Source organism: Lytechinus pictus, chromosome 8, assembly GCF_037042905.1.
Source record: "Lytechinus pictus isolate F3 Inbred chromosome 8, Lp3.0, whole genome shotgun sequence".
Taxonomy (NCBI): Eukaryota; Metazoa; Echinodermata; class Echinoidea; order Temnopleuroida; family Toxopneustidae; genus Lytechinus; species Lytechinus pictus.
The window spans coordinates 25,380,848-25,395,742 of NC_087252.1; the positions used below are offsets into that span (position 1 = coordinate 25,380,848).

General features: G+C 36.9%; 1 protein-coding gene across 1 annotated transcript; it reads right to left on the reverse strand.

The window, feature by feature from the left end:
- Nucleotides 1-4,600: 4,600 nt before the first annotated feature.
- LOC129266181 (oocyte zinc finger protein XlCOF6-like) lies at nt 4,601-11,621 on the reverse strand. The gene is made up of 4 exons (XM_064103851.1): nt 11,509-11,621; nt 9,888-10,510; nt 9,410-9,536; nt 4,601-8,506 (listed from the first exon to the last, which is right to left on the reverse strand). The coding sequence occupies exons 1-4, from the start codon at nt 11,522-11,524 to the stop codon at nt 7,215-7,217; spliced, it is 2,058 nt and encodes a 685-aa protein (XP_063959921.1). The 5' UTR covers nt 11,525-11,621; the 3' UTR covers nt 4,601-7,214.
- Nucleotides 11,622-14,895: the final 3,274 nt, after the last annotated feature.

Here is a 14,895-nt window from a genome sequence, read left to right on the forward strand (position 1 = left end):
TCATGTTTTGTTATAAGAAAAGTTAAAGTGGGGTGTCATCATCAGCCCATCTAACGAATATCTATTAAGACGTGCATATAACTGTTTTTATAATGCATGAAAAACCCTTTTAGATCTAGTTGTTTTCAGATTTTGATGAAATTTGCAGCTTTTGTTTACATTTGATGAAATTATTTTCAGCTCGGAGTACCCTTTTAAATCGGTTAATTATGGACATTTTTCAAATCCCCTCTCCTAACAAATTCTTATTTGTCGGACTTCTGATTTCAAATTTTTTTTTCGGAGGGGGTGGGGTCTATTTGGTATGAGCTTCACCAAAGATGTGCAAATGATATCGAAATTATAACTCGAAAACAGATTGTCACAATTTATAAGAAATTTATTCAAAAATAACAATATATTTTGGGGGCGGGTGTGGGGGGTATTTCTTATTTTCTACAATCTGGTCGAGCTACATTACATGAGGTTCGCCAACTTTCTACACAAAATCATTCAATATTTAAAAAAAAAATGAAAAGACATATTTTTGAAAATAAAAACATTTTATAGTTTTAATTGTTTTTTTTTATAGTTTTTTTTCTTAAGTAGTGTTTTTTTTTAAATAAACTTTAACTCTGAAAATTTGTTAACTAATTGGCCTTGTTTTCTTTCGTTGTGTTAAACATGTTAAGGGCACGGGATCTACAGAGCAACTGTATTAGTGCAGTGAGGACAAGACATCACCAACATACAGCTGACAGCAGCCCTTCAAGAAGTACTTTAAGACTCTGATATGGGATTCACCATTACCACAGCTTCAGGTAGCTTTCCATGCTTTATCCATATTCTATATGGAAATAGTGTGCCAGTTTCGACCCTTATCATGTCAGTTGTAACCATAGAGATATATACTAATAATACATCTCTATGGTTGTAACCGATTTTTCCACGAATTAATTGCCGTTTTATAAGATATTGTTTAAAAATTACTTTTACCACTATTAGTACATGAAATCTAGAATTATGGAAAATATAAAAAATATAAAATGATAAAAACAATAAAAAATGAAAAAATATATAGAATTTGGATAAAGGCTCATGCAGAGAAAGCTTTTTGCAAGTGATATATCAAAATTAAACAATTAAATATGAACATCTCATGAATTTTGGAGGGATTTTTTTACCTAACAATAGTTAAATCTTATTATTTTTGGTAGAAAAATATGACATCAGGGAGTACTTCCACCTTTATTAGAAATACAAGTAACATTGACACAAAGCCAAAGAGTGAAAAGTTAATGTATTTTAAATATCATGTTGTTGATAAATGTCCATGAATCATGAAGAAATGAGAGTGTAATGTGACTGTTTTTATAACACATTAATATCGGTGAACTTTTCAATTGCATTCATCAAAAATGTAGATTTGAGTCATCGGAACGTGGCATTTTTAAGACTGGAACATGAAGAAAGCAAACAATGCAGAGGAAGAAAATTATCCCCTTTGGTGAACCCTGCTGACATAGTCTCTCAGATACTGGATTTTCCAAATAGAGGGAATATGATATATGGAAAGATCTTAGATGAGGACAAGGCACCTCGCGGCCTCCCCGGTAGGAGAGGAAATTGAACAATGAATACATGTTTTACTTTGAATGAACAAACTCTGAAGTTTTTCGATAAAAAAATTAAACTTAATTTGTAACGTTTGCTAACCCATTAGAAGGATGTCATTGTAGAAAATTGAAATATGGTAAGTTTGCTGCTGTAATAAGAAGTTTGTGATAATGTTAAACACACACACTAAGGAGAAATTATCGTGTTTTACATCCTTTTTAGTGCAAATTTGGACAGTGGAGAGCGATGCACATTCCTGAGTTTTGCTAATACTGCTGCATAGAAGAGAGTAAATGTATGTAGTCTCTTCCATATCAAGAATTAAACTCTGATATTATTTTTTTATTCAAGCATAAGATGTTTACAACGCATACCATTACACGTGTACAGAGTGTAGCAGAGAAAAGATGACTATGTATTTGTGAGTATTTGTTAGTTATAATACCTGTCGTATTAATATGTGGAGCCAAGTTTTTATGCACAGTTTTATTCTTCTTTTCAAACGAAGTGACCTAAAAAAAATCCTTCAGTGATCCAGATAATTTGGCAGCAATTTATGAAATATATTTTCATGACTACCCCATCCCTAAAAAGAAACCAAATGTGGTCCATTTCATTAAATGTTGATATGATCCCTTGCTCGAATGAAAACTACCATGAAAACAGTGAACCTTCTGCTTCCTGATTCGCTAGTTCAATGAAAGTTGATATTTCATCAAGAGTTGCTGTCATATTAAATCTTTATGAAATGTAGCTCGCATCAGCTTTTCACCATTGTGTATTGCCACCGAAAAAATTTGGTTTTGCAAAATTGAATTTTGTTTGTGGTTATTTTCCAAAGCTTAAGCATGATTTTTTTTAGATTTTACTTTGCGAGAAAGTGAAGTATGGACAAACAGCAAGGTGGTGTCTTTTTTTTTGGGGGGGGGGTGGTTAAGGGCAGGGACAAATCTAGGATGGAGGTGGGCAGGGGCTTTGGCCCCACTTTTTTTCCCCAGAACGCATGTATAAACATGTAAAAAATTACCATTTGATTGTGATTTTTTTTTTGCATGGACAGCCCCTCCTATTTTCAAAAAATGTTCTGCGGCGCCTGTGGGGGTAGGCACCCCCAAAAAAAATGATAAGCTGCCCCCCCCCCCCCAACAACAAAAAAATCAGATATATAACCCAACCTCATCTTCCCCTGGTCATTGGATCTGGGAACCTCCTCCCATTTTAAAACTACGCGCTATGACGAACTATATATAGTATGACAAATAGTCTCCATAAGGTTTTTTTTTGCATGTAATGTGAGTGTGTGGGTGTGGGTTCTAGTGTGGGTGTGGTTGAATATGTAGAATAATTTGTTTTATTGTATTCGCCTAGCTGTGTATATATACAAATTATGTTTGCACTACAAAAGATCACCTCGCCTATGCCAGGTATGTTGGGCGTTACAAAAGAACCAACATTTCCATATCATGAAAAGATGAATAATAAGCCCGACTACCATGACGACCCATACAGCCAGGCAGGGGGGGGGGGTACCCCTGATTCAATTGGCCATATCTCTAATTTAAATATGAATTAGACTCTAATATTTTGTATACACATTGTACATGTGTCCATGTACCAGAAAACATAAAAAACACAAAATCCAAAATTTCACCTATAATACCCATTTTCCCAGGATGGCCCACATATAATAATCATTGCTAATTAGTGCGTTTGTTCATCTTACATTTTGTCTTAGCTTGTATATTTTATTTTGTGATCGTTGCGTGTAAGCCTAAAGCGTGAAACCGCTTTGAACTTGGTCGAACCGGTTTAGAAGTGTTTTAAGTCTAAACAGCATCTTTAATCCATTGAATACATCACGGCACTGGGGATTATTTTGTCAACAGTAATGTAGGTAGTCCAATCGATAATTATTAGCTACTATGCATTAAAAAAACAGACAATTTTCGTTGGAAACTTCAATAAAGGGGCTATTCAACGTACGGTCAACATAGTCAACAAGAAAAATGAAACAAATTCTTTTGAAGATTACAGACTCTTTGCCTATTCATTGTACGGCGGATTAGCTGGGAATTAGCCGACTTGTCTTAGAACTTGACGCTTGTCTGTGACGTCATAGTAAAAATATATCCGCCTAATACCATGAGGTAATAAAACCAATCATCAATGAGAGGGTGGGGGTGGGTTCTCTGTATTATTTCTCGATAAGTAAACGTCCAATTAATGGAGTTCATCTTGTTCGCTCAATGTTTATGGAGCGATTAAGTTTCCAAAAATTTCTTCATCTTAATTATCCCACCCCACCCTCTCTAGCTCTCTCTTTCTCCTATAAACCTGATATTACAAATTTCGTGAAAATAATCGAATAGTGTGAATTGCTTTTCAATATCTTGGGTCCTACGTACTACAATATTTTTTCCACGTTTTATACCACCTCTTCTGATCAATCGGTCACTATCTCTCACCACATGCTTTAACATCGTCTCTCACACTTTTTCTTATCGTCACCCTCTCCCTTTCATTCCTACCCCCTCTCTCTATCCCTCCCAACCCATCCCCACTCCTACGTTGACAATGCACCCGAGAACCCCCCCCCCAAAAAAAAAAAATGAAATAAAATCATAAAAGAAATAAAAACCTATTCGCCCGTATTCTGAAGTCAGGTTTAACTTGGTACCGTTTAACTTAGACCATGGTCTAACTCTTTGCTAAAAATGATGGGAAGCCAAAGGTGTCAAAATTGGTATTAAGTTGTATGTTTCTTATGTTTACTGTGCTCTTTCCTGATTCATCGATGGTGAAGACAATCATCTGTTTATACTTCCTAGATAATTATGAATGATTTGAGAGCCAAATGAGCTGAAATATGATATATCTACTGTTAGGGATTTGTGTAACAATTGGCTATCCATACTTAAACCTTAAGTTTAAACCAAAGTTTAAGTTAAACTTGACTTCAGAATACGGACCATTAACTCCAAAAGATAAAAAAAATATACACAAATTATATTGATATATTTTGACATTTTTATTCACAAACTTTTTTCCTTTTCCATGTAGTTTTTCAACTCTTTGTAATACAAAACATAAAGTAATAGCAGCCAGACATAGGAATAGATAATGAAATGCTGTGCATCCTTTAAAAATAGTATAAAATATTTCAAGAATTGCCTATGGTGTAAGATATTAGTGATGAAAGATATACGCGCCACAGGAACTTCATTTAGATAGACCAGTAAATGTGTTTAGTTTGTAATTGTAAGTAATATTAATACTTGGTTATCATATAGCACATCACACATCAGATTCCATGTCCTCGCGTGCTTAATGTATGAGTATTCAATCATTCCCTAGCAATCGCTTTAGTTACCATCAATTGCAATCTCGAAGCACAGATGGCCTTGTAACATACAATACACGATACAAAGAATATTTACAATCAACAACTTTGCATCTGGCTTCCCATATACATGGTTAAAATTGATCATAGTATTAATCTTTCGTGCATCAGGGCCCAGATATTTAGAGGTGGCACATGCAGATGAAATTTGTAGACTTGGAGGGAGCTTTTCATGAAAAGTTTTGTCAGTGGTTTTTTCAGAGTTATTGCTCTCAGCCAATCAGATGCAAGGATTTCAGTAGCTTACAACATCTGTCGGCGACAACCACTGACAACAAATGTTCTTGAAACACTCTCTGGAACTTGATAAAGTACGGAAATCATGCATATATCTTGTCTAAAGCTTACCCTGGCCCCTTGCTTACAGGTAATCCAACCTAGTACATATTTTCACAATTTGTTTGGTATCATCTCCACTGCTTATACCTTGTTTCCACCGTCGTGCAATCCTTTACGAAAGCCACGATTGGCCTTTTGTATTCTGATCGTTAAAATTTTTAAACCATTCAATTTTTTTCTACGATCGGTGATTGCCACGACTGACCTGGTGCGATATGATAAGATCACGATTAACTGCGCCGTTTGAATCGTGGCGCAAATCACGATAGTGGGAACGACATCTAGGTATAAGCGAGTTTTCTATGATACGAATTGCACTTGTTGATAATGTGCATGTCTGAAATAAAATTTTGAAATCGCATGCAAATACCAGAGCAATTGAAGTATATAACAAGTTACACAATCACAATGCAATTTAGTACAATGCAAGGAATTGCCACTGGTACAATTCATGGCCTATTGATGAGTATACATGCAACACGTTTATTTTAGTCATTCTTTGGCTAATAATAAACCATTTCCTTCCTGGCAGTAATAGGAAATAGAACCAACCATGCAAAAGATGTCTACATGAAAATCATACTGGGAAATTAGTTAGCCTCGGAAATCAATTTCGTTGACAGCATTGTAATAGACATAACTATGATATTGGAGGGATTAAAGCATACAATTATATTTTATGTGCTATTAAAATCTTCAGACTCTTGACTTTAATGGATATATGATCAAGCACTTTCTATAGGAACCTGGCATCTATAACATATACATGTATTTAAGAGTTCAGCAATGTGAAAATTTCAGATATTCAGATTTTACCAGCCAGAGCCTGCTACCCCAAAAAGTGTGGATATTTCAAGGAGAGTGGGGGGGGGGGGGGGGGGGGTAATGATATTCAGAGTTGAATCAACATGTTTCCATGGCAACTCTGATTTTCCATTATGAAAAATAGACATGGCTGCATAGAGACCCTCTTTAAATTATCAGTGGAAGTATAGTTTCCCAACTTTCTTTTTAAAATAAAAACCAGGGGAAAAATTACTCGGGGGCGGCGGGTGATTTAGCTTGCGAAATGCTCAGAAGCTTATCCAATGTTGCAGATTCAGGCAGTTAAGCTGTCAGAAGTATCCCCAATAAAAATATATAAACAAATAAAAGGTGTCATCATGCTTACACTATAAAAAAACGAATGAGTTGCCATTAACAGGTTTTATTTTCATCTTCTATTATCATAGTTCACTTACATAATGTACAAATTACAAATATGTAAGCTCACTATACAAAAGCCGACCAGCGGCATAGTTGTAAGAACAAAAAAACGTTACTGAAAATGGCACAGGGCTGAGTGGCGATAAGAAGCTGCTACAAATGGACATTTGTAAATGCTGAAAATGAACTTGATAACCCTGTGACTAATAAAAAAAAAATAAGTACAATACCAAATTGGTGCAAAAAGCAGCATACAGATGTAGCTCACATAATACTTTGAAAGCCATCTTTGATGGAATTACAATTTCATGGGAGTTGCAATGTGAAGACTTCAAATTATGATATTCTATAATGAAATGATTAATGGTTTTGAAAAACTTTGTTTCTCTTCAATACTGGCGTATTGCCACCTTGCATGATATCTTCAGTTATCTCCATGTTGTGAGTTTGTTAAAAAAAAAAGTTTCATGCAAGTGTAAAGCCATAATGTTTCTATCTGTAGAAATCCATTTATCTACCATTTTACATGTATTCAATACATTTAGGCCAGAAATAAATTTCAGGTCAGTAGCACTGTGAAAAGAAAACTCACTCATAATGAAGGTCTAAATAGTAAATCAGTAAATCAGAGTACAATAATTTTAATAATTAACATCTTAAAGATTATACAATGTTACTGGGGTTCTGCTTTGATCTGTATTGGGGGACATACGGAAACAGGGGAGGGGCTGGCAGATTGCTCTCCACTGCTCTGCCTTGATCGACACACGTTGAGCGGGGAAGAACTCCCAGATTTCACCGTCAAGGGGGACGGCTTGCCGTTCACGTGTGCTTTCTCAGCAGATTGTCCCTCACGCGGTGTAGAATCCTGGTTCGAGTGCATGGTCATATGAAGTTTGAGATAGTTCGCGTGAGTAAAGGTCATGCAGCACTCGCTGCACATGAACGGTGTGTGCTCGCGTTGATGAATCTTTCCGTGCTCGTCCAGCAGTCGCTTGTTGGAAAACACTCTGCTGCAGAGCTTGCAAGGGAATCGCCTCTTGGCGTCAGCGAGGGGGCCCTTCCGCTTAAACGTGTTGAACTTTGTGGACGGGACCTGCGCATTTCTCGGCGTTGATGCTTTCTGAGTTGCGTGGACTTTGGAGTGAGATGCAAGGAGTGGGAGGGAGAGGAACTCCTCTCTACAAATGTTACATTTGAACTGGTTTCCATTCGTTTGCGTGCAAGCATGTCCCTTGAGGGTTGATAAGTCTGTAAAGGTCTTGCCACAGTGCAGGCAGGGGAACACTTTCTCTCCGCTGTGGATTCGTTCGTGCATCTGTTTATGACTCAGGCGGACAAATATGCGATCACAGAACTGGCATGGGAACAGCTGCTTGTCTTCTTTCTGAACAGAGTGCAGGAGTTCATGGGCACGAAGCCCTGCGGCGCGGTGGAACGACTTCCCGCACATGTTGCACTTGAACGGCTTGATGCTACTGTGCTTCCGGATGTGAAGCAAGAACTTTGACTCGTGGCTGAACCACTTCAAGCAGATTCTGCAGACAAAGTGACCCTGTCCATTATGAACCCTCTGGTGCTCATGGAAGTCAAAGGCATGAACGAAAGAAAGTCCACACTTATTACAAACATAGGGCTTTTCTCCTGTATGTTGTCTTTCGTGGCTCTTTAGATTGAAGCTGAAGGCAAAGGACTTGTCACAGTGGGTGCACTTGAAAGACTTCTCCTTGACATGTTTCAAACGATGGCGATTGAGATCCACAAGGCAATTGAAGGTTTGTTCGCAGTCGGGGCAGTGAAGCACAGGAGATGACATAGTGTAGAATGGATTGGAGTGGAGAGACGAAGAACCAGGGGCATCTAGGTTGGTGTTCTGCCGCTGCAGGGGCGTCTTGTTGCCACTCTCGCTACCTGCAGGAGTCTTGAAGAAACAAGGACACTTCTTTCCTGGCTTTGCTCCATCATCTGTAAAGAGATTTGAAAGAGAAAAAGGGTAACAAATTAATAATCCAACTCACAGTGAAGTAAATAACAGCACAGCTTTGATCCATTCAGAAAGAATTTGCATTAAGTCACTTATTGAGTTCAAAAGCAATTTTTGGCTGAACAAGTCCTACATGTATGTATTCCTGACCCTGTGGTAGAAGGGTGGGGTGTCATAAAGCTGTTCATAAAGTTATGCAAAACCTTCTGCATGACTGTAACAATGTCTTCCGTGCACTGCAGAGTCTGCAACATGTACATAAAAATTAAAAAAAAGGGTCACCAGTCATGCTGAAAGTCATTTGGAACCTACAAAACAGCATTATGAAATGGCCCACAGAAGAAAACACATTTCTGTAAAAGAAATTTACATTGGCATGAGCCAAGACACTAATTGATTGTGGACTAACCTCGACACAAACATTTTGGACCTTGATTCAATTATTCAACACACACCATGGCAGCATTTCTTGTCAACTCTCTTTAGCATGGAACAGTTATAACTACAATGTACATGGCATGAATTATCAAATCAAAAGCAAATTTGCTGGCAAGACTCAAAAGCCACAAGGTCAGTGACAATTGCTTCATCCATCAAGAATGCATTTAACATGTACATTTATTCACAACATGAGTCAACCATTTAAATTTGGTAAACAAAAAAATCAGTCAAAGTCAGAGACAGACATATATCCTCACAATCTCCATATTTCATAGTTTCTTCAGCTCTCTCTTTACTCAGGCAAGCTGAATTCTATTTCAAATATTCCAGTGACTGATTTCAGTAACTTTGACTTACATTTTGTAACTTGTGAAAAATGTAGTACCGGTACAGTGATTAATCACTGCCAGAACATACATTTGTGCTCTAAATTATTCCCTTACCTTCTTCATCAAAGCTCCAGTCTGCTTCCTCCATATCATCTACAATATCAACGTCTTCATCGTCAGAGTTGTCCGAGGGCGACGTATTGTGATTCTCACAGGTATAATCTCTCTCATACGTATTCCCCTAGAATGATAAAGAAAAATGTTGTCAGGTTAGTTGAAGTGGAAAGGTTCATTTACATTTAATGAAATTCAGGAACTCCGGATTTATTCGTTACATGATGTATAGTGTCTATTCACAGATTGTCCCAAGGTTACTTTCTGCAGTTAAATAAAATAAAAATTTAGCTTATTGAGAAAGAAATTTCAGAGCAAATCAGTATATGGTGGCTTTTCAATTTGCTCAAGTTTCTCCATGTGACGTTATGAAGGGGGGGGGGGTAACTTGGGGTGAGTCATTTTAGGATATTGGAACCAATCCCACATATAAGTATTTCACATCAGGTTCTTACCAATACCAATGAATTTCTCTTACCTTTTTGGGCAAGACAGGTGAGCATCCAAGATTGATAGCACCGCCGAGGCCAAGGGTCACCTTCATGTTATTCACAGAGGGCATGGCAAAATACTTGACCACATCCTCTGAAGTAACAGACTTCCTCCCGAAGTACGCTGCAGCCTGGCCCTGGACCATTGTGTCTTGAGACAGGAACTCTGTTACAACTTCTGGATCAGTCTCTCTGAGTTCCTCCACACAAGGGTTGTCCGACTCAGATGACACCGATGCTGTACCTTTGGATGACTGATTAGGTGATGACTCACAACCTTCTGCCAAGAAATTGTCAGGGGGAGGGGTCTTCTTGTTGGGTGTCGGGGATTTCCCTTTATCTGGGGTGGGGGATATCCCTTCGTCTAAGGTGGGGGAATTCCCTCTGTCTGGGGTGGGGGAATTCCCTCGGATGGGCGAGCTTGCCCCACAAACACCTACTTGGTCCTGGACGGTCTGAGTGCTGGCAACATCCAAGGATTGCAGCTCTGAAGTCTTGTCTATGGATTGGTCCGACTTTTGAAGATTCTCCAAAGGGTATGGAGAATTGGGGTCAGTGTCACTTGAGCTACAGGAAGATGAAATCTCTGATGACTGTGTGTGATCATTTACTGCAGGAATAAGATAAAAAGTACATTGTAATAATAATATACAATTATTAATATATAAATTCTATTATTTAATAAATAATAATATAGGGCCTAAATCTATGAATTGTTTGTCAAAACGGCACTTAGTAATTTCTCACAAAGCTACGTCATATTGAAGTGGTTCAATGGTCAAGCCTATTGTATTTGCAGTGTTTACGAATGGATAGACATGAAATCGGTCTGGTGAGAAACCTCTCTTCTTTTTTTTTTTTTGGGGGGGGGGACATAGAAACTTCATAGAATCATACGCATTGGGTGTATAAATGTATGCAATTTAATAAAATTTTAAACTAAAAAAATAGAATGTCCATTTCTGAAGGGAATTCCCTTCTTGGGTATTATCTTCTCCGGCAGTCCCGCAATGAAATGACAATATCAAAATCATATTTTTAAAATATCATCACGGAGTCCTCTCTATACATGCTCTAGCCCTAACTTCCGAAGTTAAATTTTGTTAGGCGGCCTAACTAACATTAGTTATTTAACTTATTACAACATTAGAAAAGTAGAACCATATTATTCTAGAATAGATCTAACAAAGTTAAGTTAACGTACTTAGACTCTACACTACAGTACAGATTCAGTACCGGTTGGTTATTTCAGATATTTTTATTGTCCAATTGCAATGGACTAGTACAAATGGAAATTAAATTCGTTCGCACAAAATAATACACAAACACAGGGCAACATACGATTGAAAGATCCATAATAAATGAATATTTCCAGCAATTCATACGCGGCTCAAGTTCAAGATGAGCGACTCGCAACGCAAGCAGGGTCAGAGAACTGCTCGCCGCCAGCCACACCTCAGCTGAGCCCCGGGGCGCGGGGTCCACCTCACTTCCATCCACTCCAGCGCTGCTCAGTTTAGCTCCCACTCTTTCTCACTTTCCATCACTATCACAGCATAAATACCGAAAAATAATCCAAAATAAATCAAGATCAAATACGTGACTCACGATTTTCAACATCCATAACAAAAGAAAATTGCAAATTTCACGGGAATCCATAATTTCCTACACACAAATAGATCATCCAGCTACACGATCACATTGCGAAATACACACTGTAAAATCGCATGTAAACAGCTGACTGACGGAAATTTCCCAAACTTTTCAGCTGGCCCGTCAGCTGTACGCTCGAATAGGCACGTCATCGATTACGGATTACGTGTAATATAACAAGCGAATATATTATATACTCGCTACTCGCAAAAATATCAAATATATCAACTAAATAACAAACTACATACAAATCTACCCCTTTAAAACGTTCATTTAGATAATTTATTATAGGTAATTACCAAGTACATCAGTAATGCAGTCCAGAAACTTTGTGATATAATAATCGAGACTCAGAGTAATATATTGGTGACTTCAGCTTTGGCAGTATATTCATTTTCAAAACCGGTTAGTACTGGATAGTAGACAGAGTAGAAGCGAAGCTTGATGAGACCGGTTTGGAGGCTGCTGGGTTGTCATCAAGTTTTGTTCTAGTTCAAAAGTTTGTTCAAGCAAATTCGATTTCCAGGTTCTATTATGATTGAGACTCTATTGTAAAATATTTGAGAATGAATGTTATAAGCTACGTGAAGATTATAATTTATTATTGCAAGGTAAACATGAACATTACAATATATGTAATGTCTATTATGTAGACCTCTTAGGCCTATTTTATTTTTCTATTTTCATTCATCTTTCTCCATTGCGTTAGCAGTTTTTGATCATTATTTATTCTTATTCTGGGAACCTATGCTTGCAAGCTATATGCTGTTTTTAATAGGTTCCTCCTATTTTCCGTTATTCAAATTTATTATGTTCTTATTTACTCAAGATGTATGTATTAGTGGGAATGTTAAACAGCATAAATTTCATTTCATTTTATCTATTGGTTTCCGTTTCACAATTTTTGAACATAACATAACAAAGTGATATTACAAAACCTAGTATCACAACATAATTATAGATTTGGTGAACACAATTTAAAAACTTAAGCTTGATTTTTGTAATTTAGAGTAAAAACGGAGGGACTTGCCAAAAAAAGCAAAGCTTGCATGAAAGGCAGCCCCTAAACGGCTAAGTTTAATTTACACACACAGACCCCCCCCCCAAAAAAAAAAAGTTCGTATCAATAATAGTAATTGTCTATTTACACTTTCCAAAACAAACATATGAAAAATGCGTAAAAATAAATATTGATAACCAATAGGAGAGAGGGGCTGTAGAGATGGGGGAGGGGGTAAGAGTGCAGTGCGACTAATTAACGGAAATAAGGCGAGCAGCAGGAGCAGGTACTTTGGCGAGTTGCATTTGAAAAAAAAAACTAAATATAATATACGCTTATATCATAGAGCTATCTGTAATAGCTCTATGCTTATATATTCGTATACAAAAACAAGCAGTACATAGGCCTATGACATGTACACATAAAAAACATATATATGTCTACGTATACAATCATACATACGTATACAAATAATGAGTAAAGTTAAATCAATTAATCAGATTGACCCGTTAGTGAGTATTGTAAAATTAACTTTTTTTCAGTTTGCGTTTGAAATTATTTACATTAGAGGATTCTTTACAATATTGAGGCAGAGAATTTTAATAAATCTAGTCAAATAAAAAACGGGACTGGAATCTGAGTATGAGAAGAATTATCTAACCCTGGAAAAATGTAATTCTGAACAAAAAAAAACCATGGGCCTATATGTATTTGAACTAATAATCTGGGATATTACTTGACGTGCATACAAAAATAGGCCTGGAATCTGAATGAAAAGATGATTTATAATCCCTGGAAAATTTGAATGAAAAAAAAAACAGATGACATGACAGGCTATTATGATGCAACATGAATGATTAGAGAGGCCAATATCATTCAACTATGCCCAGGGTCCAAACAACACATGAATAATAGTATTTAAAAAAAAAGATTTGGAATCCTCCAGCTCTGAGATGGGATAGGTCATTAAGGCCGATGATAAAAAATAATGACTGGTTAGCTCCAGCCCGCGCCCTCGATCGTAATATATTTCAGGGCCGCGAAGTAAAACTGCACTCTTATTGGTTCATCAAACGCTACGTCATGTTGAATGATAACATAGCCTTACTTTGTAGTCTTTTTTTTGTCAAGCCAAAATCATTTCCATGCGATCGAAGAGATATACTAGGGAACGCGACTTAGCCTTGCTCCGTACCCTCCCGCCCATAACGTAAACGTGTTCGACTGACAAAGACTATGCTGAAACAACCCAATATTTACCCTACTAGTTCGTACGAAGTCCTTCTTGATATTTCTATCAACAATTTCGGTTATAAGTTATATCTAATTCGAGAGTATTGTAGATTATAAGAAAATATCATTTTCATACACCGGAATGATTCGTGTTCTGCAGTTATTATTCTTACAAACTGGTCATTCTAACACAATTGATACCAAAGTAATTAGAATAACTATTCCGGAGGTCTGGATTAACAGCGAGCAACACGTGCGTGATGGAAAATTACCGTACAGAATGAACGTCCTTTCACATGTAGTGTGTGCGTGAACGAGGAGAATTACTATCAGCGCTGGAATGATTATAATCGATTATGACCTATTTATCAGGACAACAATCCGTAGTCTCAATTTCCATACTTATACTTGACTGTACAGAAGCTTAATAAGTTAAGTTTCATAGGGTCTTTTTAATGAAAACTTACGAAAAAACAAAACAAGTACAGTTTATGCACAGTTATATTTAGTGACATTCAAACAGAAACTATCGGCTGAAAAGACATTAGTATTATGATTTATCATTCGAAAGTAGGTAGGTAGGCTTATTATATAGGGTTAAAAAACTAAGAGACTAGGAATCTCTGTTTTTATATACATGTACATATAATAAACTGTTTCATTGATTTTTGTGATCTGCTTAAGTCAGACAATCACTAACATTAATTACATTACTACAAGACGACGAAAAAATAACATGATAATTACACAGTGGCCGCGGAAGCGGGGGGGGGGGGGGGGGGGCTTCAGCCCCCCACTTTTTCCAAAACCGTCAGCCCCCCCCCCCCACTTTGAAAACTGTTCCGCGGCCCATGTTATAGCATGGACCTATTACTCCATGGTTATAGTAATATTGCTATCGTTACTATAATTTTTTTTATGTGAGAAGGGACTCGTAGAGGCCTAGTAGGCCCTTCTGACACTAAATCTTAAAAAATTGGCTGAATTTTTTTTTGTCTCCAGTTTATTTTCATAACTGATAAAAGTTATTAAAGTGAAATATAAAAATGAATAGATTAAATACGTGAATCTAATTTTTTATAAGAACAAAAAAAAATTCAAAATTAATA

Excerpts from the sequence above, each read along its gene's own strand:
- LOC129266181 (XM_064103851.1), bottom strand. Across the intron at positions 9,537-9,887 it reads CACCTGTCTTGCCCAAAAAG|GGGAATACGTATGAGAGAGA; the intron begins GTAAGAGAAATT and ends TTATCATTCTAG. Across the intron at positions 8,507-9,409 it reads CTGGAGCTTTGATGAAGAAG|ATGATGGAGCAAAGCCAGGA; the intron begins GTAAGGGAATAA and ends ATCTCTTTACAG.